Source organism: Cajanus cajan, chromosome 10 (assembly GCF_000230855.2).
Source record: "Cajanus cajan strain Asha chromosome 10, NIPB_CcT2T_4, whole genome shotgun sequence".
NCBI classification, from domain to species: domain Eukaryota; kingdom Viridiplantae; phylum Streptophyta; class Magnoliopsida; order Fabales; family Fabaceae; genus Cajanus; species Cajanus cajan.
This window is the reverse complement of record NC_138526.1, coordinates 51,926,827-51,949,863: the sequence shown is the minus strand read 5'-3', so window position 1 is coordinate 51,949,863 and position 23,037 is coordinate 51,926,827. Positions and strand designations below refer to the sequence as shown.

At 33.0% G+C, this 23,037-nt stretch overlaps 1 protein-coding gene and 1 pseudogene across 2 annotated transcripts; both read right to left on the bottom strand.

Annotated features, from left to right (window-relative positions):
- Positions 1-2,940: 2,940 nt before the first annotated feature.
- LOC109807653 (phospholipase D alpha 1) lies at positions 2,941-7,952 on the bottom strand. Its single transcript, XM_020370228.3, has 4 exons — positions 7,798-7,952; positions 7,613-7,709; positions 3,717-5,616; positions 2,941-3,634 (listed from the first exon to the last, which is right to left on the bottom strand). The coding sequence occupies exons 2-4, from the start codon at positions 7,700-7,702 to the stop codon at positions 3,201-3,203; spliced, it is 2,424 nt and encodes an 807-aa protein (XP_020225817.1). The 5' UTR covers positions 7,703-7,709; positions 7,798-7,952; the 3' UTR covers positions 2,941-3,200.
- Positions 7,953-12,625: 4,673 nt separating this feature from the next.
- Positions 12,626-18,105, bottom strand: LOC109808424 (phospholipase D alpha 1-like; annotated as a pseudogene). The gene is made up of 3 exons (XR_014430129.1): positions 17,737-18,105; positions 13,880-15,780; positions 12,626-13,299 (listed from the first exon to the last, which is right to left on the bottom strand). The product of XR_014430129.1 is annotated as a phospholipase D alpha 1-like (transcript).
- Between the last annotated feature and the right edge of the window lie 4,932 nt (positions 18,106-23,037).

Sequence of the window (23,037 nt, the reverse complement as noted above, 5' to 3'; positions counted from 1 at the left end):
AGGAGTTGAAAACCCTCACAATTTGCCACACCATCCCCAAATGGTACCTTATGCCATCCATCATGACACTGATCCGCACCATCCACACCTTCAGCACCAATCGATCAAACATGGCTACCCTAACTATTCTTCATCCAAGACCAAACAACTCCAACAGCAACAACAACAAAGCACTCTCAGTGATGAGGATGAGCGACGCTTAGGGTTTTCCTCTCATCTCGCGGTGTTACTGCTACCTTTAAAAAAATAAATATTATATCTTTTAAGTGTTTTGGGTCGGTCGGGTATGGATACCCATGGGTTCAAATTTTTTAACCCAAACCCGACCAACAAAACCCATTACAAACCGACTCTAACAACCCGAAAAACCAGAAAAATCGTCAAAAACCGGCCGCACTCAAAAACTCACCTACGGGTATGAATCATTACCATTATTGATTTCTCATTCTAACGCCACAAGTACTATTTTGTCAACCAAGTACATTATGAAATCAAGTAGAAAAGATACGAAGCTCATGCTCTAGAGTGATTAACTGGAATGGAGGTCCAGTGTAACAAGCATAAGGCTAAGGATGGGAACCATCCCTCAAAAGCCGGCCCAAGAGGTTGGAGAACCTCCCGCCTTATAAGGCCTCCCTGGTAAGGAGACCTCCCTGATGTGAGACTTACATTACCACCCCCTTCGAAAGCCAGCGTCCTCGATGGCTGCACTCCACGGTACTTCTCGATTTGGCTGGCTCTCAACGAAAGCAATGGCTGCACTCCACGGTACTTCACTCACCGGTACTTCTCGATTTGGCTGGCTCTCAACGAAAGCACCAATTATAACGAGCATAAGACTAAGGGGGGGAACTATCCCACAAGTACTATTTTGTCAACCAAGTACATTATGAAATCAAGTAGAAAAGATACGAAGCTCATGCTCTAGAGTGATTAACTGGAATGGAGGTCCAGTGTAACAAGCATAAGGCTAAGGAGGGGAACCATCCCTCAAAAGCCGGCCCAAGAGGTTGGAGAACCTCCCGCCTTATAAGGCCTCCCTGGTAAGGAGACCTCCCCGATGTGGGACTTGTTACATTACCACCCCCTTCGAAAGCCAGCGTCCTCGATGGCTGCACTCCACGGTACTTCACTCACCGGTACTTCTCGATTTGGCTGGCTCTCAACGAAAGCAATGGCTGCACTCCACGGTACTTCACTCACCGGTACTTCTCGATTTGGCTGGCTCTCAACGAAAGCACCAATTATAACGAGCATAAGACTAAGGGGGGGAACCATCCCTCAAAAGCCGGCCCAAGAGGTTGGAGAACCTCCCGCCTTATAAGGCCTCCCTGGTAAGGAGACCTCCCCGATGTGGGACTTGTTACATTACCACCCCCTTCGAAAGCCAGCGTCCTCGATGGCTGCACTCCACGGTACTTCACTCACCGGTACTTCTCGATTTGGCTGGCTCTCAACGAAAGCAATGGCTGCACTCCACGGTACTTCACTCACCGGTACTTCTCGATTTGGCTGGCTCTCAACGAAAGCACCAATTATAACGAGCATAAGACTAAGGGGGGGAACTATCCCTCAAAAGTCGGCCTAAGAGGTTGGAGAACCTCCCGCCTTATAAGGCCTCCCTGGTAAGGAGACCTCCCCGATGTGGGACTTGTTACATTACCACCCCCTTCGAAAGCCAGCGTCCTCGATGGCTGCACTCCACGGTACTTCACTCACCGGTACTTCTCGATTTGGCTGGCTCTCAACGAAAGCACCAATTATAACGAGCATAAGACTAAGGGGGGGAACTATCCCTCAAAAGTCGGCCTAAGAGGTTGGAGAACCTCCCGCCTTATAAGGCCTCCCTGGTAAGGAGACCTCCCCGATGTGGGACTTGTTACATCCAGCTAGCAATCTGTTTTTAGCTTCCTCATACACTCACTCTTCACTTTTACCACAATGCAGAAACCAAGAATCTGATGCTTCAATCATGATATGGTTAAGATAAAAAATCATGTGTCAATTAATCTCTGAATCTCTTGCACCACCTCTATCATCAACGAATATTTTTTCCAGTGACATAAAAAGTTTTTACTGCATCTCAAATTTTATATTAGAGGAATAAAATTCATGAAGACAACGAAATTGTCTAGGTGAGGACCACATTTTCTGAATGAGTATTGAAATGAGTTTTTCTTTTTTTTAAAAAATCTTAGAAATTGCATCAATATCTACATCATAAAAGAGAATTCTGCTGCTTGTAAAGTACTTCTATAAAATTATGTCAGATTAAATTTTCTGACTTACCTATCACATGGACATAAATTATTAGTATACCACTGGAACTGCGGTCTCTTTGGAAACGGTGAATTGTATCAAATGGCAAATGTAATAATGTTGAGTTAAAGTTGATATATAATATTCAGGGTGGGTATCTGAGTATATTTCACTTAAATGGATTTGTTCAGGATAAGTATCAACTTGGTTTCTGACTAGATATACAAGTCTGAGCAAAATGGTCCAGATTTTAACATCACTGAAGAGGCAGGAGAGGATCTGTGTCCACCATAATAATGATAACCACCGAACAATGTTTTACTCTGTTTTCTCTCTCTGCATGTCGGTGTGCTTGTTTATGTCTCTATTCTCTTATTTTTTTCTTCTTGTAAAGATTTAATGAATTGAGGTACATTCTCCTTCAAAATGGTGTACCTGTATGCTAGCAAATCTACTAATCTGAAAGCAGGCAACTGACAATAGTAAAGCATAATCATTGATTATGATACATATAATATGAGGGTAATTTCCTGTCTAACCTGGACTATGTAAAAAAGGAAAGGTTCCGTTTATGCTATTTCCTTCAAGAAATCAGAGGGCAGCATTTTCTCATAAGCTATCCTGAAGCAGTCCATGTGATCGAAACTATAAGCAGAGAATGACTGATAAACACCAGCTCCAGGTCAGAAAATGACATTAATTTGCCACATAAAAACTCACGGAATCTACAATGTATAAAAGTTGTCAAGAAACACGGTAAACATGCATCATAATGCACCTATACTCATACAAGCGGATAACATTCTCATCACCAGATTGCTAAAATCTGGAAGGCCATCTTCAGAATAAAACCATCTTCACAGAACCAGTACAATTATTGCTCAATATAACACCATAAGTACTATATAGTAGTATTTTATTAACAAGAGTATAGAATGAAACTAAGTAGTAAGGATGGGTGGCAGGTAGTCAACTTTGTTGCCAAGAACACGGGCCTTGGTGTCAGGGAAGAATTCAAATCCCGGAAGCTCTGTGACAATTCCTTCACCGGAAACCCCAACAGGATAGCGAAGTAGGTGGCCAGGAAGGTCATGCTCAAGTGACTCACTTGAATAGAGATCCCAATACTTGTCAGCAATCTGGTTCACCTTTCTGATACATTCTGCACTTTCAGGGTGGAGGAAGGAGTCATGAAGCATGCCAAGATGCTCATACCACAATGACATGCGGAAACCATGTATTTGACCCCTTGCTGGCTGCCTCGTAGCCAAATGATGGGGTTGATAAGCACCCATTGCAATCTCAGAGTCTCTTGCACCATCCATTGATCTCTGGTTTATGTTGGCAGATCCAACGATTATGTATTCATCATCAACTGCAGAAGAAAGAAAAAGCTCTATCACTTCATGAAATCTAGATTATAAAACAAAATATGCCAGCTTAATATTCTGAATTACCTATCATCATCTTGGCATGAACATAAATCATGAAGCGCCGCGCCTCTTGGGCTCTGATGTAGTCTGTATTAGGATCTGGTGTTTCTCGAGGCTCGTACTCACCTTGTTTCTTCACCTCCCGATTACCAAGGCAGAAGAATGTCAAATAGTTCCGAGGATCTTCCTCTATTCCCTTGGCCTGGAGTGCCTCAATAACATCCTTGTACATCATATCCATTGTTCTCCTCTGCCAGTCCAATATTGCCTGAACTGATGCACTTTCTGGGACACCCTCTGGCCACATTGGAACCACAACATACACACTGAACCTTTCCCCAGCTTCAATCTTAGTAACAATCTTAAGAGAAAGCTCCTTCGGGATCAGATGCAAAGCACCAATGTCTTCAGGCTTAATGCCATCAGCACTCCAAGCATAACAGCTTCCAAGGAAATACTGATTCTCAATATAGATGAAATTTTTGGCACGTCTAATGGCGTTAATATAAGCATCTTGAATACTACGATCTATTATATTATCCTTCCCACTAACAAGCCCCGCTCTGGCAGCATCTTCAGGAGTCTCTGGGAACCCAAAAGCAGCTCCACCATCAATGGATCTGAATAACTGAACGTTCCATGTCTCTTGATCATCAGGGTAAGTAACTGGGGATGGGGGAATGATGACATCTTCAAGGTCTCTCAGTGGAACAAGCAAGTCCTTTCCACCCTGCTTCCTCCATCTCTGCTCAAAGTTGAACAAAACGTCCCATGCAATAGGACCTTCAAGTCGAGAGTGGATGTCATGCCAAGGTTCTCTTGGACCACCTTTTTGTATTGAAGAACCACCAAAGTTAGGCTGATGAAAATCATCATGATGTGCTGTGTCCAGGGTTCTGAAAAGTGAATGGAATGGAGTGTCATATCTTCCATCACAGAGATCAATACCCCCTACAAAACTCACGATTCTTCGCTTATCAGATTCCCCACTTGGCAATTCACTGTCCACGACAACAATCTTCTGGTGATGAGTGAACATGGTGGAAATTTCTAAATCCTGAACAATGCTTCCACCATCATCAGGATTGCGAGGGCACAAAACACAATTCACCTCAGTGCCCCGGAAGTACTCCTCTGTTTCTTGATCATGAGTAGCCATCAACCCATCTTTTTTTAACAAAGGAACCGAAGTTCTATCATCCCAGACAAGCATCAAAACCCTGACACCTTCACTTGCTTTTTTCTTGAGAAGCTCACCAAGTGTTTGATCTCCTCCAGGCTTTGGCCTCCTAGAATCCCTTACCAATGTAATCTCAGTATAGACAGACCAACCAGTAATGTATATCAAGTGTTGTGCTTTAGTGATTGCATCAAATATGTCCTCCCAACATCTATGAGGTTGGTAAGTCTGGCCTCCACTGAGTGGTATCTTAGGGACAAAATTGTCAGGTATATGAGCATCTTGGTACAAGGAAACCTTACATCCTTTTCTTTGAGAGAAGAAAGTATAAGGAACTCCAGGATATTTGGGACTTCTAATGCCTAGAGCCCAGCTGCGTTCTTTTGATACATCGAAGTATTGCAGCTTCACATGGATCTTGGAATTTCCATGTATTGGATTTTTATTCTCATCCAATATTTCAACCCATCTATCTATTTCTTCACCATTCAAGATCTCCTCAACAGGTACATATGCTCTTCCAATTAAGGTTGCCCCAATAGGATTATCATCTTTCACTGTAAATACGATGTTTGATGCCATATGGGCACAGTAAATGTGAAAGGACTCGTACCATCTTGGATTAGTATGCTCCTTTTCTATAATTCTGGTCCTTCCCACTCGTGCCTTCTCTAGATCAATGGTCGCATATAGTTTAGTAACACCTTTTCCAAAACCAACTGTCTCCTCGATGTTGTGTACGATCTAAATCAGAATAATATATATGGAATTAGAAAGAGGGAAATTAGTTATTACAAATTTTGAAAAGATAAAATTTAAAGATTAAAATCATTGTTTTATTATATGAGATAAAAATAATAATTTTAAATTTAGATGGATGAAAAATAAAAATATTTATATAAAAATCAAAATCAAAATCAAAACATGATTTATTTCATATATAAAATTAAGATTCAAACTTTAGATAATTTAATTAAGAGATACAAATTATTATGATATATGTCAATCAATGTCTACTAATTTTATATATATTAAAAATATTTAGATTTATTTATCATAAAATTAAAATTTATTGAGGTAAAATAGAAGTTGATTGACCATTAGGTTACTTTAATTGAAGATCGACACGCTAACAAACTGTTTCGTATTAAAGAGTGAACTACAGTTTGCAGTCAAAGTGTTCTTCGAGAAGCCTTGACTATATATAATAACGTTTAACCTTGGCTGCTTATGTGTCTAACTTTTTAACACATAACAACGTGACTATATATTTGGGCAAAGTACCTATCCACTTGTTGATGATTCAATTTTATCTTAGAATCTAACCGGTTATTTTTATCGGATCTTTCCTTCCAATCATGTGACATATCAAGGACTAATTCTACCATATTTTAAAAATATAAGATCAAATTTATCAATTTTAATGTGCAGAGACTAAGGCCAAATTTTCAGGATTTTTTTAAAAAAGTATTAAGTATTTTAAATGGTTTTTCCCTGCTGATCACACTCACACCCCTTACAAGTTTAGAGAAGGTATTATGTTACCTGTTCTGATATATATTTTTATTTTAAAACATAGTCATCCCCGTGTTTAGCCTTCATTTCCATAACCAATGAGTACTTAAATACTCGTATCTAATTTTACCCACATTTTAGTCGAATATAAATGTTACTTTCTCCTTCCCACGATGACTTTGAGTATTTTATATCCTAATTATAAAATATAACAAACGAAATATTTAACTAGATTAAGATAAAACTTCAAACACAATAAACTAATTAATGAGAAAGCAAAATATATGTCAAGTGCTTATAACAAACAAAACAATCAGCAAATGGTTGTCAAAGTTAAATATTCATTTACTAAAATGTCCTCTCAATGACACATTCTCTTTAGTTTTGCTCCTTCTCCATAGCTGCTTGAGTCTGAGAGCATCTTACCTAGCACTATAATTTTAAAAGTATTTATTATTTATTTTAAATTTATTATTACTATATACGGTTGTGGTCCTTGTGAAAAGGGGATGGGTAAACTTTGAGAGGGGAATTTCGTAGCAGATTTCTTATTCAGAAACGATACGACTACATGGATGATCCCTATGAGTTCAGTTTATTCTAGTCTTGTCTTTTTTTCCATATGCACCAGCACCAGCACCAGCACCACAGAACCTATTTTCCTTCATTTTTGTAGACAATTATTCAGATTTCAGATCCATGCCAGATAACTCTTCTCCACTATACCACTATTAATCGAAGCTCAGGAGTAAAAGTCATTTTCGGGAGATTTTTTTTCAAGTATGTTTTATAGACTAAAATTGATTTGTACATAAATTAAAAAATATACTTTGAAGAAATTAATATAAATTAGTTTTATTTATTTCTCTTAAAAAGTTAAAAGTAGTCAATTATCCCTTATCCTTCCAAGTTCCAAGTTCCAATTGTTATTATCACTACCATTCAAAAGATTTGCTAGTTCAATCAAGGATTTCGAAAAACTTGAACAACCGAATTTGTTGTTGGAAAGAAAGAAACCGAAGAGATCTACTTGTAGGGATCCATCTGCTAAAAGTGTGAAGGAAAGTTTAGGGAAGAATGCCACCAAGGCAGAGAGAGACAGTTCTGAGTTCTGACATCATAACAAAGTTAATTCGAGAATCTCGGAAATATTCTCGATTACGATTCTGAATTACGATAAACTAATTTTAAGTGCTAATTAAGAGTAATTTAAGTAATGAAAAACCTTAGATAGAAGATTGCCGCCACCAGTCTTGAGCCTGTCGACCTCATAGATTGTAGCATGTAGAGTTCCATGGAGCAGGATCTGCGCCATCACTTACCTACAGTCACAATTCACACACACAATTATCACAAGTCAAAACACAAACACTCGAAATAAGAAAAAAGAAATAGGGGGTGGAATCGGACCCGAAATCGGTGTTGAAGGAGAGAGATGAGAATGGAAAGATGAGGGATGAGACATTGAAGAAAGGAGTATTATTATATACAATAATACAAAGGTTTGTTCATTGTGTTTCACATTTGACTAGTTGGCAATGCTTTCACTTACCAATGCCCGTTTGCCAAATGGTTCAACGTAGGTGTGCAAATGATTACTCCACGTGTTGAAAACATTTTATTTTTATTTTTGTAATATTAATTAATAATTTAGAAGGTATAGTTCTTATGAAAATATAAAGTATTTATTATATTAGCATATATAAATGTAATAAAAAAATGTATTATTTTAAAACTCTACAAATCAATCTTAGTTTTTTTAATTTCAATTAGTTGAACTTACCATTTATCAAAATGATTCTTTTTAAGGTTTTCTAAATAATATTTTGATTTTGAGTGAAAATATTTTGATACTATTTTAATATTGTTTTGTATTTTCCTATTATATATCGCATCTTGATATTAAATAAATCTCGTTTATACAGTCAAATGCCTACATTAATTGATAAAAGATCGAATATTTTAATTTAAATAGTGGTTAACTATATAGAAAACTTTTCTATCATTCATGGTAATTTTATTTGTATTTAAATAAAATTAACTTTTATAAAGAGTTTATGTGACTAATTTCTATTGAAAAATATGATTTTTTTTCTTTAGATAAAAATTGAATACAAGACTTTAATTAAAAAGATTAAATATAATATTATTCAAATCAAACGACTTGTTGGTACTCATTAATTTATCTATACTAATAATTAACAAAGGGTATATCTATATTTGGTGTATAAGCTTTATAGACAATTTTGTCTTTTAATTAATTGTGTAGATCACTCATTCATTATAACAATTATTTATATCTTTTAATCATTTATATTTTATATTTTAAATTTTATTACATACAAAGTGTTTATTTTTTTAACTAATAAGCCATTATATATTAAACGTGAATAATTATTTGATGTAAAAACGTTTTTAAAAACTAATATATGACAGAAATATTTTTAGAATTTTGTTAAAATTATTATCTAATTCGACTTTTATTCCTTATATCTATTTATGAATTAAGTTTTAATATTTTTAAAATAAAATTATCAATAAATAAAAATAATCTTATGTTATACTATAAATTATTTATTTTAAATTTAATATTTAATTTATATGTTTAAAAATATCTATTTATAAAAATTTTGAATATAAATATTCATTCAATTATAATTTTATTTGTATATAATTTATTAAAAAAATTGTTACATATAATAATCATTTAATATGTAAAATATAAATACTAAAGTATACTTATAAAAGAGAGTGAAATACGCGGTTTCGATTATTACTTTAGATGTCATGAATTCAAATTCAAAGTTTCTAGAGTGTTTGATGATTAGAATCTTGAAAAATAAAGAGATTACTCTATTTCTTAAACTAGTTAAATCTTTAGAATTTCCTTCTTCGTTGTTGATTTTTCTTTTTTGGTTTATTTTAAGTTTTCGAAACGGAAATCTACATTCTTTCTTTTATATTACTCATTTCGGGATAAAAACAATGGAAAACACAAACTTTCCATAAGTTTTTAAGTCAAGTATAAAAGAAGAAAAAAAGTGTATACTTTTATATTCTCAATCAATAACAAATAATTATGAATAATAAACGATAACATTTTTTTTTCTTGACATGTTTAATAATAAATAATAATTCAAATTTTACTATGTGGAATGGAAGCAGCCTTAATTTATTTGTCTGAAACCAGAATTATGGGAAAGAATCCCTCAATTTCTTAAGCTACAAATATTTGACAATTTTTATTGCTAAGTGTGGTATTGCATTTGAAATAGATGTGTCTTTCATGGATATTAGAAACCTGTGGATTGTGGGTGTGATTCTCTTTCTCACTACGAAAATGGAGAAATAAAAAAAAAATAATAAAGAAGACGAAAGGAACCTCAACTATATGAAAGATTCCTCCAACCACTAGTCATCATATCTTTTAAAGTATTTGAATGTAATTTAATTGTGAATAGGTCCACAAATATAAAAAAAATGTAAAAAAAATAAAACTTGTATAATATAAAAATTTGGATTTTTTAAAAAAATTACACTGGTGTTCCATTTTTTTAATGTGTTCATATTCAACTTATAATTATTTTAATTTATATAATTAGGTATAGTTTGTTTTATGGTTTAATTTTAAATATGTCCTCCATATCCCTTTCATGTATAATATTATATTCCAATCATTTGTCATTTTTTCTTCTTGACACTTGCATTGACATGTGTGCGATATGATAGTATATAGCATGTTGTATGTAGTATGGATAAACATCTAGTAGAAGATTAAACAATAGAATATCATGTTATATTTTATAGACCAATAATACACACAAAATGACTAATATATTATTTTCCTTGAAATTTGACATGAGCCAATGGAAAGAGCCCATGATAGCAGAATCAATAAACTTTTCAATTTCTAGAAATGCCTACTGATTAGTTATTATTTATTATTCCTGGTCATCAACGTGCCATCTTAAATACCCAACAATCTATCACAATCACTTTGAAAAATTACTTGTCGGCACTTATGAAATTATAATAACTATATAATTGATTAAAATCAGTGGTAAGTTTTGGAAGATAAAGTAAGTACAATGTTAACAACGAAAAACAATAATTAAAAGCCGAAACTTTCATAGTCATAAATAATACACAGTTCAAAATATCATTAAAAAAAATGGTAAGATTTCAAAAGAATAATGTTTTTTTTGTTTTGTAATTTTATAAATATTTTTGAATTTTAATTTTCATGAACTGTGAATATATATATATATATATTATAATACTGTTGACTAATTAATATTTTAATTTGGGCATTGTATACGATGAATATTTATTTTTATATTTTTTAAATATATAAATTATATTGTCATTAAAAGTAATAAAAATAAATATTTTTAATTTATAAAATGTGTTTCAGGTTTATAATAAATAATTTAAATTATCATATAAACTTATTGTAAATTACAAATATGTGTAGTATAATAAAGAGAATTAGTATAAAATTAAAGAGAGAATAATTTGAAATAATTGAAAATGATTTAATATTACTGGTTGCTGAGTACTCCATCTGGACATACATATAAAAAATATTTAATTTTTTTTTAGCTTAAATATAAATAATTTCAATTAAATCAATTTTATTTAATAATTTTAGTTTAAAAATATTATTAAGACAATAAATGAGAATACTATTCATAATTAATGTGATTAAGAATATTTTAAATAATATAATATACATTTTATATAAAATTATAAAAATTAAATATATTTAACTAATTTTTTTAATATATATGAAATTAATTTATTTTATTTATATATAGATTTAGACGAAACAATAACGGACTCCTGTAAAAGGCCTACTCTAGAGCATTAATAAAGTGTTGAGTAGTGCATTATGGTGGCCCATCACTATAATAAATGTTTTAGATTAATATATTTTGGTATCAACTTAGTGATAAATGATTAAAATAGTGTGCACATGACAGTAATAAGTTGGATCCCGCTATCATGGTTAGAATTTTTAATAAAGTGACAATTTTGTAAATAGAAAGGGAGATAAAAATAAAAAACATAATAAAAATACAAGTAAATCAGTACTAAAATAGCCAGATCGCATTTTCATTCTTAATTAACTCTAAATATCATTATTGAATTAAGATAAAAAGTGAAAACTAATGATCAAATCGAACTAGAGTTGCGCGGAGGTGACTAATTTGAATTTAAAAATCAAATTCAAATGAATATCAAATTTATATAGAATACTCCCTGAGAATAAAAAAAATACAATAGTCATTAAAAACTCATTAACACCTTCTATTTAACCTATTAAATACATAATAATGGTCATTTATGTATAATTAAAACAATGAACAGAACATTTAAATATAAATTAACGTGAGTTCCTTTAATTTATTTTTTTAATTATTTGTATTATATTTAAAATTTAAATATATTTAAACATTTATATTAGATTGTAAATGTAATTATTTATAATTTTAAAAATAAATATACTAACTAATAATAGAAAAGATCATTAAAAAAGAAAATAAATAATAATTATCTTCCCAATAAATACTATAAAATGAAAATAAAATATTTGTCTAAAAGATTGAAAATGTTATTATCTTCATGATAAAAACAGTAAAATGAAAATAAAATATATTATTAGGAAAGGCAGGAAAGATAAATGACATTTAAGAGTCATAATCTCCATAGTAAAATTCAAAAAATAAAAATAACAACTATAATATTAAAATTATATATTTAATTAATTAATTAAAAAGTCAGAGGGTCACAGCTTAAATGACGCACTGCATAACATGCGTGGCTTAATAGATCAGTGTTCAAACTTCAAATTACAAAGTTTCAAACAGACACAATAGTAAGAGTGAGAAAGCATGAAAATTTTGATGAATCATTGCTTCTAATTTTTTTATTTATTTACATTTTCTAATATTTAAAACGTGCAAGTTATCTATACTAATAATAAAACAATATTTTTTTTTTTGGTGTCCAAGATTTGTTTTGCAATTTTATCATTTAGTTAATTATCGTGACATATGAATAAAAAGTAATACTCATTAATTAACTCTAAAAAAAAATTACTATCGTATGCATGGAGTGAATTTAATTTATTGTATTTTCATATTAGTCATGAATAATGGGAATCAAAATTTTTATAGACAAGAGGAAGAAGGCCCCTAGACACTCGACAGTGATATCGAATTGTCAGACAACAACTAAAAGACAAGTCCAGAAAGAACCATCGTTAAGAAATCATTTTAAGTCATGCAATACGACAACGACCATAACATGGGATTGCAAAAATCTAGCATGCCATGTTAGTAAAAAGAAGAAGAAAAAAATCATCTTCATAGGTGACAGGACCATCATTAATACAATTATTGCTCACTCTCTCATTAACATCACAAACACTACATAGATTCCACTAACAAAGCAATACATGCAATACATGATGAGACTAAGTAGTAAGGATAGGTGGCATATAGTCAGATTTGGCCCCAAGAACAGGAGCCTTGGTGTCAGGGAAGAATTCAAATCCTTGCAATTGTGTCACACTTCCTTCACTGGAAATCGCAATTGGATACCGAAGCAGGTGGCCAGGAAGGTCTTGCTCAAGTGGCTCTGTTGTGTAGAGATCCCAATACTTGTCACCAATCTGGTTCACCTTCTTAATGCATTCTTCACTTTCAGGGTGGAGGAATGAGTCATCAAGCAAGCCAAGGTGCTCATACCACAATGACATACGAAAACCATGGATTTGACCTCTTGCTGGTTGCCTTGTAGCCAAATGATAGGGTTGATAAGCACCCATTGCAATCTCTGAGTCTCTTGCACCATCCATCGATCTCTGGTTTATGTTAGCAGATCCAATGATTATGTATTCATCATCAACTGCATAAAACGAAGTTCCATCACATTATGAACTTCTTGTGCATCTCAAATTTTCTCTTGGACGTAAAAAAAGTTAATCATAAGCACTGCAAAATTGTATGGCCTCACTAAAAGTTATTGTCTAGTTCTGAATCATGTCTGTTATCTCATGTGACTTGAAGTTGAGAAATTATTATATATAGTCCAAATTACCATGTTTCAATCAATTTTTATGTGACTAATAATCGTGTCTTATTAATTCCTTTTTTTTTAATTGAAAAGTTCATATAATCTAAAATTAATAAATCATGTAATAGTTTTTCATAATCAGGTTACTTGGGATAGAATATTAAAAAACTTAACAATATGTCACACGAAGATTGATTCGAAATATAGACATGTAGTGATCTCAAACCATACAATAATTTCTTGACATTCACAGTTTAATTAGGCTATGGTTTTGTGAATGTGGACCACATTTAGTGGTGGAGTTATAAAAATGATTCGAATAAAATAAATCTAGATTATCAGTGAGGTTTGCGCAGCTTGTGCATGAGATTGATTTTACAAAATATTCAACTTAATTGATTAACTTACGTACCTATCATCATTTTTGCATGAACATAAATCATGAAGCGTCGAGACTCTTGGGCTCTCATATAATCTGTATCAGGATCAGGTCTTTCTGGAGGCTCATACTCTTCTGGTTTCTTGAGCTCCCGATTCCCAAGGCAGAAGAATGTCAAATAGTTCCTAGGATCTTCATCAATTCCCTTGGCCTTTAGTGCTCCAACAACATCCTTGTACATCATATCCATTGTTCTCCTCTGCCAGTCCAATATTGCCTGAACTGTACCTTTCTCAGGGTAACCCTCTGGCCACATTGGAACCACAACATACACACTAAACCTTTCTCCACCTTCAATCTTACTAACAATCTTAAGTGAAAGCTCCTTCGGGATCAAATGCAAAGCACCAATGTCTTCAGGTTTGATACCATCAGCACTCCAACCATAACAACTTCCAAGGAAATACTGATTCTCAATGTAGATGAAATTTTTGGCACGTCTAATGGCATTAATATATGCATCTTGAATGCCACGGTCTATTATATTATCCTTCCCACTAACGAGTCCAGATCTTGCAGCCTCTTCAGGAGTCTCTGGGAACCCAAAAGCAGCTCCACCATCAAATGGATCTAAATAACTGAACATTCCATGTTTCATGATCTTCAGGGTATGTTACTGGGGATGGGGAAATGATCACATCTTCAAGGTCTCTAAGTGGAATAAGCAAGTCCTTTCCACCTTGCTTCTTCCATCTTTGCTCAAAGTTGAACAAAACATCCCATGCAATAGGCCCTTCAAGTTTTGAGTGTATGTCATGCCAAGGTTCCCTCGGACCACCTTTCTTTATTGAAGTACCAGAAAAGTTAGGCTGATGAAAATCATCATGATGTACTGTGTTTAATGTTCTAAAAAGTGAATGAAACTGAGTGTCATATCTTCCATCACAAAGATCAATACCCCCCACAAAGCTCACAATTCTTCTCTTATCTGATATTCCATTCGGCAAAGCACTGTCCACTACCACGATTTTCTGATGATGAGTAAACATGGTTGAGATTTCCAAATCCTGAATTTTGCTCTCACCATCATCTGGATTTCGAGGGCACAAAACACAGTGCACATCACTTTCGTAGAAGTAGTTCCCGGTGTCTTCATCATGAGTAGCCATCAACCCATCTTTCTTCAACAAAGGAACCGAAGTTCTATCGTCCCACACAAGCATCAAAACCCTGACACCATCACGTGCTTTTTTCTTGAGAAGCTCACCAAGTGTTGCATCTCCACCAGGCTTTGGCCTCTTAGAATCTCTCACCAACGTAATCTCAGTGTAAACAGACCATCCAGTAATGTATATCAAGTGTTGTGCGTTATTGATTGCATCAAAAACATCTTCCCAACATCTATGAGGTTGGTATGTTTGGCCTCCAACAAGTGGTATTCTAGGGACAAAGTTGTCTGGGACATGAGCATCTTGGTACAAAGAAACCCTACATCCTTGTCTTTGTGAGAAGAACGTGTAGGGAACTCCAGGGAATTTAGGACTTCTAATGCCTTTGCCCCAGTTGAGGTCTTTTGAAACATCAAAGTATTGCAACTTAACGTGAATCTTTGAATGAGAATGTATTGGTTTTTTATCATCATCTAGTATTTCAACCCATCTATCTATTTCTTTGCCATCCAAGATCTCCTCAACAGGCACATATGCTCTTCCGATTAAGGTTGCGCCAATAGGATTATCATCTTTCACTGTGAATATGATATTTGAAGCCGTATGAGCACAATAAATGTGAAAAGACTCGTACCATTTTGGATTTGTGTGCTCCTTTTCTATGATTCTGGTCCTTCCCACGCGTGCCTTCTCTAGATCAATGGTTGCATATAATTTAGGAATTCCTTTCCCAACACCAACTTTCTCCTCGATGTTTTGCACCAGCTATATCAGAATAATGTTTACGAAATTAGCATTACAATAGTCAATAGTAATGTATTATTAGTAAAATAAAGGTTTGTGCCAATGAGACAGTCAACTATCCTCTACGGCTTTCCCTCAACATATTAGTCGATTTTATTTTTCTTCATGTAATCGAAAAACCCCTTTATCCTTCCAATCAACTCTGCATCTCTGCCATTACCACCACGCAATTTTCTTAGTTCAAGAATTTTCAAAACACTTGAAAAGTAAAAAAAAAAAAAAAAAAAAAAAAAATCAGAGCCCGCACCGCAGCAGCATACTTGAAAAACGGATGGCGTTTATTTTATTAAAAAGCTAAAAAAAATATTTGTTTTTATTAAAAAGAATATTTATTATATTAAAATATAAAAAGTATATATATGTTCCTAGACCAGGTTAACGGGCCACACAAACCGGTCCTGTTCGAAAGAATGAATTTCTTTGAACTGGCAAAGATTCTGAAAGAGATCTTGTAAGAATCAACAAAGACAGTGGCAGAGACAGCTCTCACACTATGAACGTGTTTAGATATATATAGTCTAAAAATACTTTTAAAAACTTCTTTATTGAAAAAAAAAAATATTTTTTAATAAAAAACTTTTAAAATTATATTTATCTCCAAATGGGATTTCTTTTTGTGCAAGTTTTGTTTAGGGGTACCAAAATACTTTGTGACTAGGATCACATAAACCATGACATGTGTTAATTTTGTCAAAACTTATATTTTTTAAAAATGTTTTAATATTTGCTATATAACCCTTGTTAATTTATAACCTTTTAAATAATAACTCCCCATCTATTTAAATATGTTTTATCTTCTTCTTCTCCCTACCCGTTTCATTTTCATTTTTTCTCTTCTCTCTGGTGCATCTCTGGCTCCGGCACTGGCACCATCCCCGCCAACTTCACCTCTCTCAACATCTCCCTCCGAAGCTCCGACTCCACCATGTTGGCACCGTCGCACTATTTTCGCGGGAATTACTTCAACCCTAACACATTCTCCACCTCTACTGCTGCTATTGCTACCGTCGCCGCGGCGCAGCTGAGAAACCGCGCGGAGTGGGACCGGAACATAAGCATGGTGATGGAGGATTCTCGTAGGAGCATGTTGGAGAACAGTTCTTCCATCTCCACGATTTTGAATTTCAACCCTATAGGCAACGTGAATGTAATTCAACAAGCGAAGTAGGAGCTCTGGGAAGAATCCGGCGGCAGCGACGGTGGTCTTGAATCGGTGGCTTCGGATTCCAATGGAGGCTTAGGGAGAAAGGAAAAATGAAAATAAAACAGGTAGAGAGATGAAGAAGATAAAACATATTTAAATAGGCCGGGAACTATTATTTAAAAGGTTATAAATTACAGAGGTTAAATAACAAATATTAAAACATTCTTAAAAAATATAAATTTTAACAAAATTAACACATGTTATCATTTATATAATCCTAATCACAGAGGGTTTTGATACTCCCTAAACAAAACTTGCAACAAAGGAAATGTCAATCCAAATTATATCAAATTTGTGAATTTAAAACAAAGAATGAAATTTTCTTATATAGTTAGTAGTTTGTATATACAAATAAAAGACAGCACTATGAGATCAACACTAAACTAATGCATTAATTACAAAAGAAAAATCTAACTGTACAACTAATTAAAAGCAGAAGTTTGTTAGATTGATTAAAACTAAACTCGGTTCTCAAATAAGACGGTTCAAATTTTGTGAATAAAAAAATTGCAATGAAAAGAAAAAGTTTCACTAAAAATGATTGACTAAATTTTTCATAAATAACAATCGACAAAATAGATAATACTTTCCACTAATAATCCGATTATCTAAAAATGAAAAGAAGTTTAACAACTACCTCATGAAATCAGTTAATTATGCTGCACAGATTTGAGCAAATAAAAACCATCAAGTAGGGGCAGAAAGAGGCAAACCTTGGTTAAAATATTACTACTTCCAGTCTTGAGTTTATCCACCTCGTAGATTGTGGCATGGAGGGTCCCATGCAGCAGAATTTGCGCCATCACTTACCTACAACCACAACTCAATTCGCAGAAAGCATTAAATATATATCACCACAAACACTAGTTGAACGTATAAAATTGGGGTTCCATAAGAGTGAAAACGTGTTAGATTGGAGCACTCTCTCCCACTCACACACACACCAGAAAAGAGAATGTAACACACTAACATTTAGAAATTAACCACTTTTCACACTACTAACAAACTAACTAAATCTAATTAGTTCCTAACAATTCTGAATAATATTAATTCAGCAAGAAGAAGAGAACAATAGGAAAGAGACTAACTTGTGAAGAGAAGAAAGATGAGAATTAATGTGAAAGGAAGATGAGAGATATTGAAGAAAGTAGCAGCTATATATTAGAGACATGGTTCACAAATGTCATCGCCAATTATCAAATGCCGAAAGTGATGATATATCATGTCAACATTTACTTTAAAGAAAGGTGTACATGCAACTGATTAGCTTCATTAAATAGAGTTAATTACTAATACACTGAGAGAGTGTAAAGTTTTTTTACACTAACAACAAATTATATCTTTTAATTGTATCATGTCATTATAAACATATTTACTTTTAATAGTAATATGACACAATTAAAAGATATAATTAGTTTGCCAGTATAAAAGAAACTTTACACTAATAATATATAAATGATTAACTCAATTAAATATCTAATGCGTACTATTTGGGTTTAAAACTTGTGAAATGATTGATGAGGGTGTGAGTAGTTTCAAGTGACTGGTAGGGAGCAGCATATATAATGACAATTATCAGTTCCTCGGACTAAACTCACAATGCAACTGTTCTTTTGTCTAATTAACCTCAGTCTCCACTAATTGTGAACATATATAGTGCGAGAGTGACAATGGCGTGGTGGAAAGTGGAAACTATGGCACCCCTTCATGTTCAATCAATAATTCCCCTTAGCAAGTCTAGCAAAGTAATCATATTGGTGGTAATGGTAGGGCCATCCGGGTCATTTAGTAACCATTTTCATTATTGGACCATATTCGTTCATATGTTTTATAAAATATTTAAGCTTTAATTTCTTAAATTATAAGTTGTTGTTACTTCCCGTGTTAGCTTGGAGGATTAATATTTGGGTGTTTCAAAATTACAAGAATGAAAATTTATGATTTTAAAAGTCTGGAACTATAGCAAAGATAACTTGTTTTTCGGATACTAAAACCACCATTAACCCTAAAAAAACAAGACACATTAAAATATAACCATAACAATTTTGTTTGTATTGTAATGAATTAATCTTAACTTTTTAATATGACTATTATTTGTTTAAGAAAATTCACAAATAATACGCTTGATCAACAAAATTAATATAAGTGGTTTGGAGCGGCAAGATATTTTTTTCTCCTTAAATAAAATATTTTAATTAAGTTGTAGTTTTTGCATTAATAAAAGGCAATATTTATTGAAAGAAAAATATTTAAATTTATAAATAAATAAGGTGAAAACTATATATATCTCGCATCTCGATCTGGGGGAATCAATAGTTTCCCTTGGGAACTTCCAAAATAATGATTATTTTGGCGATAGTATTAGTGGATGTATAGAAAAAAAAATGGTGGTAGTGGTTGGGCCGTCCATGACTTAGAGTAAAAGGTATTTAATTTTCCTTAAGACTGTATTTTTGCACCCTTTATTGAGGGAAAAAAAAGGCTTTAGGTAAAACTAAAACATAAATTTTTAAGAGGAAAATGTTTAGATTTATGGGATGTGTATACTTAGTTCAAATAAAATTTAAAAAAAAAAAGTCTACAAAAAATAAAATAAAATAAGGAAAGGTTATTAAAATACATAATTTATTTTAAATAATTTAATTTAATTTAATAGTGTGTTGTGATCATTCTATGTCTCTAACCACCGTTCTATAGACTTTTAATGAAAAAATAACAAAATCTTTCATGAGTACCTCAATCAAACACAGCACTATAGCCATCTATCATGAGTTTTCATTGTAAAAAAACACTCCCAGTTACCATTTTTAGTTTTGTATTTTAATGGTAAATTACTGAATTGATTTGGATAAACCTACTACATATTGAGTGAAGTAATTATAATTGGTTGGCAGATTGTGAAGAGAGGAGCCAGAACTTAGACTTGGCCTATTTGTGATAGTCCAATTCAAAACCATCAACTACTAATTAATTGTTATTATATTATTATACATATGCAAAGGGTTCAATGATGACATATAAGACCATGGTTGCCTCAAGGTTACACTCCACTTGTTCAAGCCAAATTGACAAAGAATAGATGACTCAAAACTGACAGTCATATTAAAGGCAGAAATAGATGCCATAGCCTATACAAAACTAGAAATCAAGCCTCAAACATTAGGAATAGATGGTGCATTTGACCCATGTAATCCTTTTGTAGAAAAAGAAAAGGAGGTGAAGTTATGGTTGTTTATAATTTGTCATATTTTTCCATTTTACCCCTCAGATTGATAAAAAAAAAATATAAAAAAAAAAAGTTGAAGGGAATAGCTGTTGGAAAGACACCAAAATTTAGACAAGACAAAGTGTTAGGCGAAGGTGGTCCAAGCAAGCAAATGGCACCAACAATTTATTCTAAACTCTGTAGCTACTACATCTCCGAGTTGTGCATGATCAATAAAATGACAGAGTGGTGGTTGATGCAGAAGCAGAACGTGAAGCACCCTTTTTTTAAGACGAATTAGAGGCAGCAGTAGCACAACTAATAACACAACCATCAGGTATAGAATCTGTACTATAGCTACCACTCCATATTACATCAGCTGAGTTGTTGAGCCGTTTGTTTTTAATCACTGACTTAATTAGCTGCACCATTTGAGCCACTAACCAAAAATGTGCAAAAGAAAATAAATCCAACCAAACCAAATTGAATTGATCCAAAGTCAAACCAAATCAAATTATTTTGAGAAAAAAATTTGAATCAAACCACTTTATAAAAATGATTCAGTTAATCAAATCACTTTTATAAATTGGTTTGGTTTGGTTCTTTTAAAAAGTTGATTTATATGAGTTTAAAGGAGATAATTCAACTGCACCGAATTATTATGAAAAAACCAAACTATTTTTGAAAAAAATCAAATCAATTCAGTTTACAAAAAGTGACTTAGTTAACTGAATTCATCCCTATTTAAGTTACAAGATAAACTATTCTGTAACTTAGGTGCATCCTCATTGTCATTAATCCTCTATTTTTTTATTTTTTATTTTTTATATAAGCTACAAATATTCTTTGGTGGTGACTATCATGCTCAAGTAAACATAATTAGCATAGGTAGTAAAACTCTACATCTGAATTTTGAGTATTTAGCATAATTGTGTATTTAGAACTCAATTCAAAACTTCTGATTAAGATAGAGGAATCTCGCATTAGTTGATTCATGTAAATAGTATTCTCTATATTCGTTAATACTACTATAAACTGTCTCACTAAAAGCAGTATCTTGAAATCTTGATATTTACGAATGATATTAGTAATTTAGTATCCTTGAGCCATTTGAACTTCATATTATTCAACAATCAAACACTGCCAGCTTAAGAAATTTATATGCATTCCTCTACAAAATTGGTAATTGTTGTTAACAGCCAAGTTGAGGAAGAGTAACCTATCGAGCAACTTTTTCCCATACAAAAACATACACCTATTTTTAGTGATAATTGGAATGCCTCCGAGTCTGTACTGGAATCACATTAACATTAATCTGCACATGTTCACGTAGTTATCTAATTATTCCACATTCAGATGTGAACTTTTTTAAGACTAGCATTTTCCGAGAAAACTAGCACCTTCACACTTTTCTTTTCTGAGACTCAACCTCACTTTCCTTTATAAGAAACAGTTTCAATGAAAAGTCGCAATTAGATAAATGTTAGCTGGGCTAAAATTGGGCATAATATGGAATTGTCAGTTTCATGTATGAAAGAAATAGGTAAAGGAATACATGAGGGATCTATTATAATGACTGAAGTTCACCATGTGCATGCTTGAACTATTTATGCCTTATACAGTAGCATCTAATTTAACTGAACTGAATTCATATTTTCTAACTCAAAATCTAAAGCTTTTGTTAAAGCACCCATGTGGTACCATAAGTCAATAGGAAAAGTGTTTCGCGCTTATATTCTTCATATATGAAATCGTGACTGAAAGTATCACTTTATCCTTTCAGGAGCTGAGCCGTTAGGAAAAAGTTATTAAAAAAAAAAAAACCCAAGTGGTACTCTGCCACCTCCATTTACACTACTACAGAATGACAGTATTATTGCAATGGAAAACAAGCTTTTTTATACATCACAGTTAGACTCATTTTTTTTATCCATTTATGTGAGTTTCCTTGCTACATATCAAAGGGTTTGGATATGTATTTTTATGTCCTTTTTATCTACACTGTTTTGGGAGAAAATACAACCCTGAAATAGCTACTATGATTTTATTTTTCATTAAATCAAATTAATTAAAGGTTATTTGATACAGTTATTTGCTACAAGTATAAAAGGTTGAGATCAAATGCTTTTTTTCTCCAAAGGAGATTATTATCTTGTTCTGTACTGATGAAATATCTTGGACTAAATTGATCAGAAACGCTTCAAATATCCCGAGATCTTCTGCAATTGTACTTTTCATTTTATGGCAACAAAAGGCCAAGTAAATGGATATTCGAATTCCCCATAGATCTAGAAAACTTGCCCAGAATTTGTACTCCTTATTTTTTGAATACCTGGGAATGATTAGTGGTATATATTTAAAATTACAGAACGGTATCTTTTCCATGAGAATTATTGGTTGCCAATCTAGTATATAGAACAAAGAGTGTTTAAAAGTTGGGAGCCAACGGCTGCCACCTTGATGTAATTGACAGACATTACCAAATAATGTTTAAACCATAGAAAAGGACATCTGGCCGTCTGTCAATAAATAATCCCAGTTTGAATTTATTATTTGTTTTATTTATTTTCTTGGTTTTGTTAATTAGTCCTCCAAGCAGAAAGTTTTGTGCAGATTTACAGTTTGGATCTGCAGATCTTTTATATTTATGGCTTCTAATCTCTTTCCTATGTTTATGCTTTGAAGGTTACAGGATTGTTAGCAATAGCAGTTACCGAATTCTTAAACAATAGAATGAATGTGTACAAAAGGGTTTGACAATGTGCTTACATTCAGGAGCATAACGACTGTTAATATATTCAACTATTTC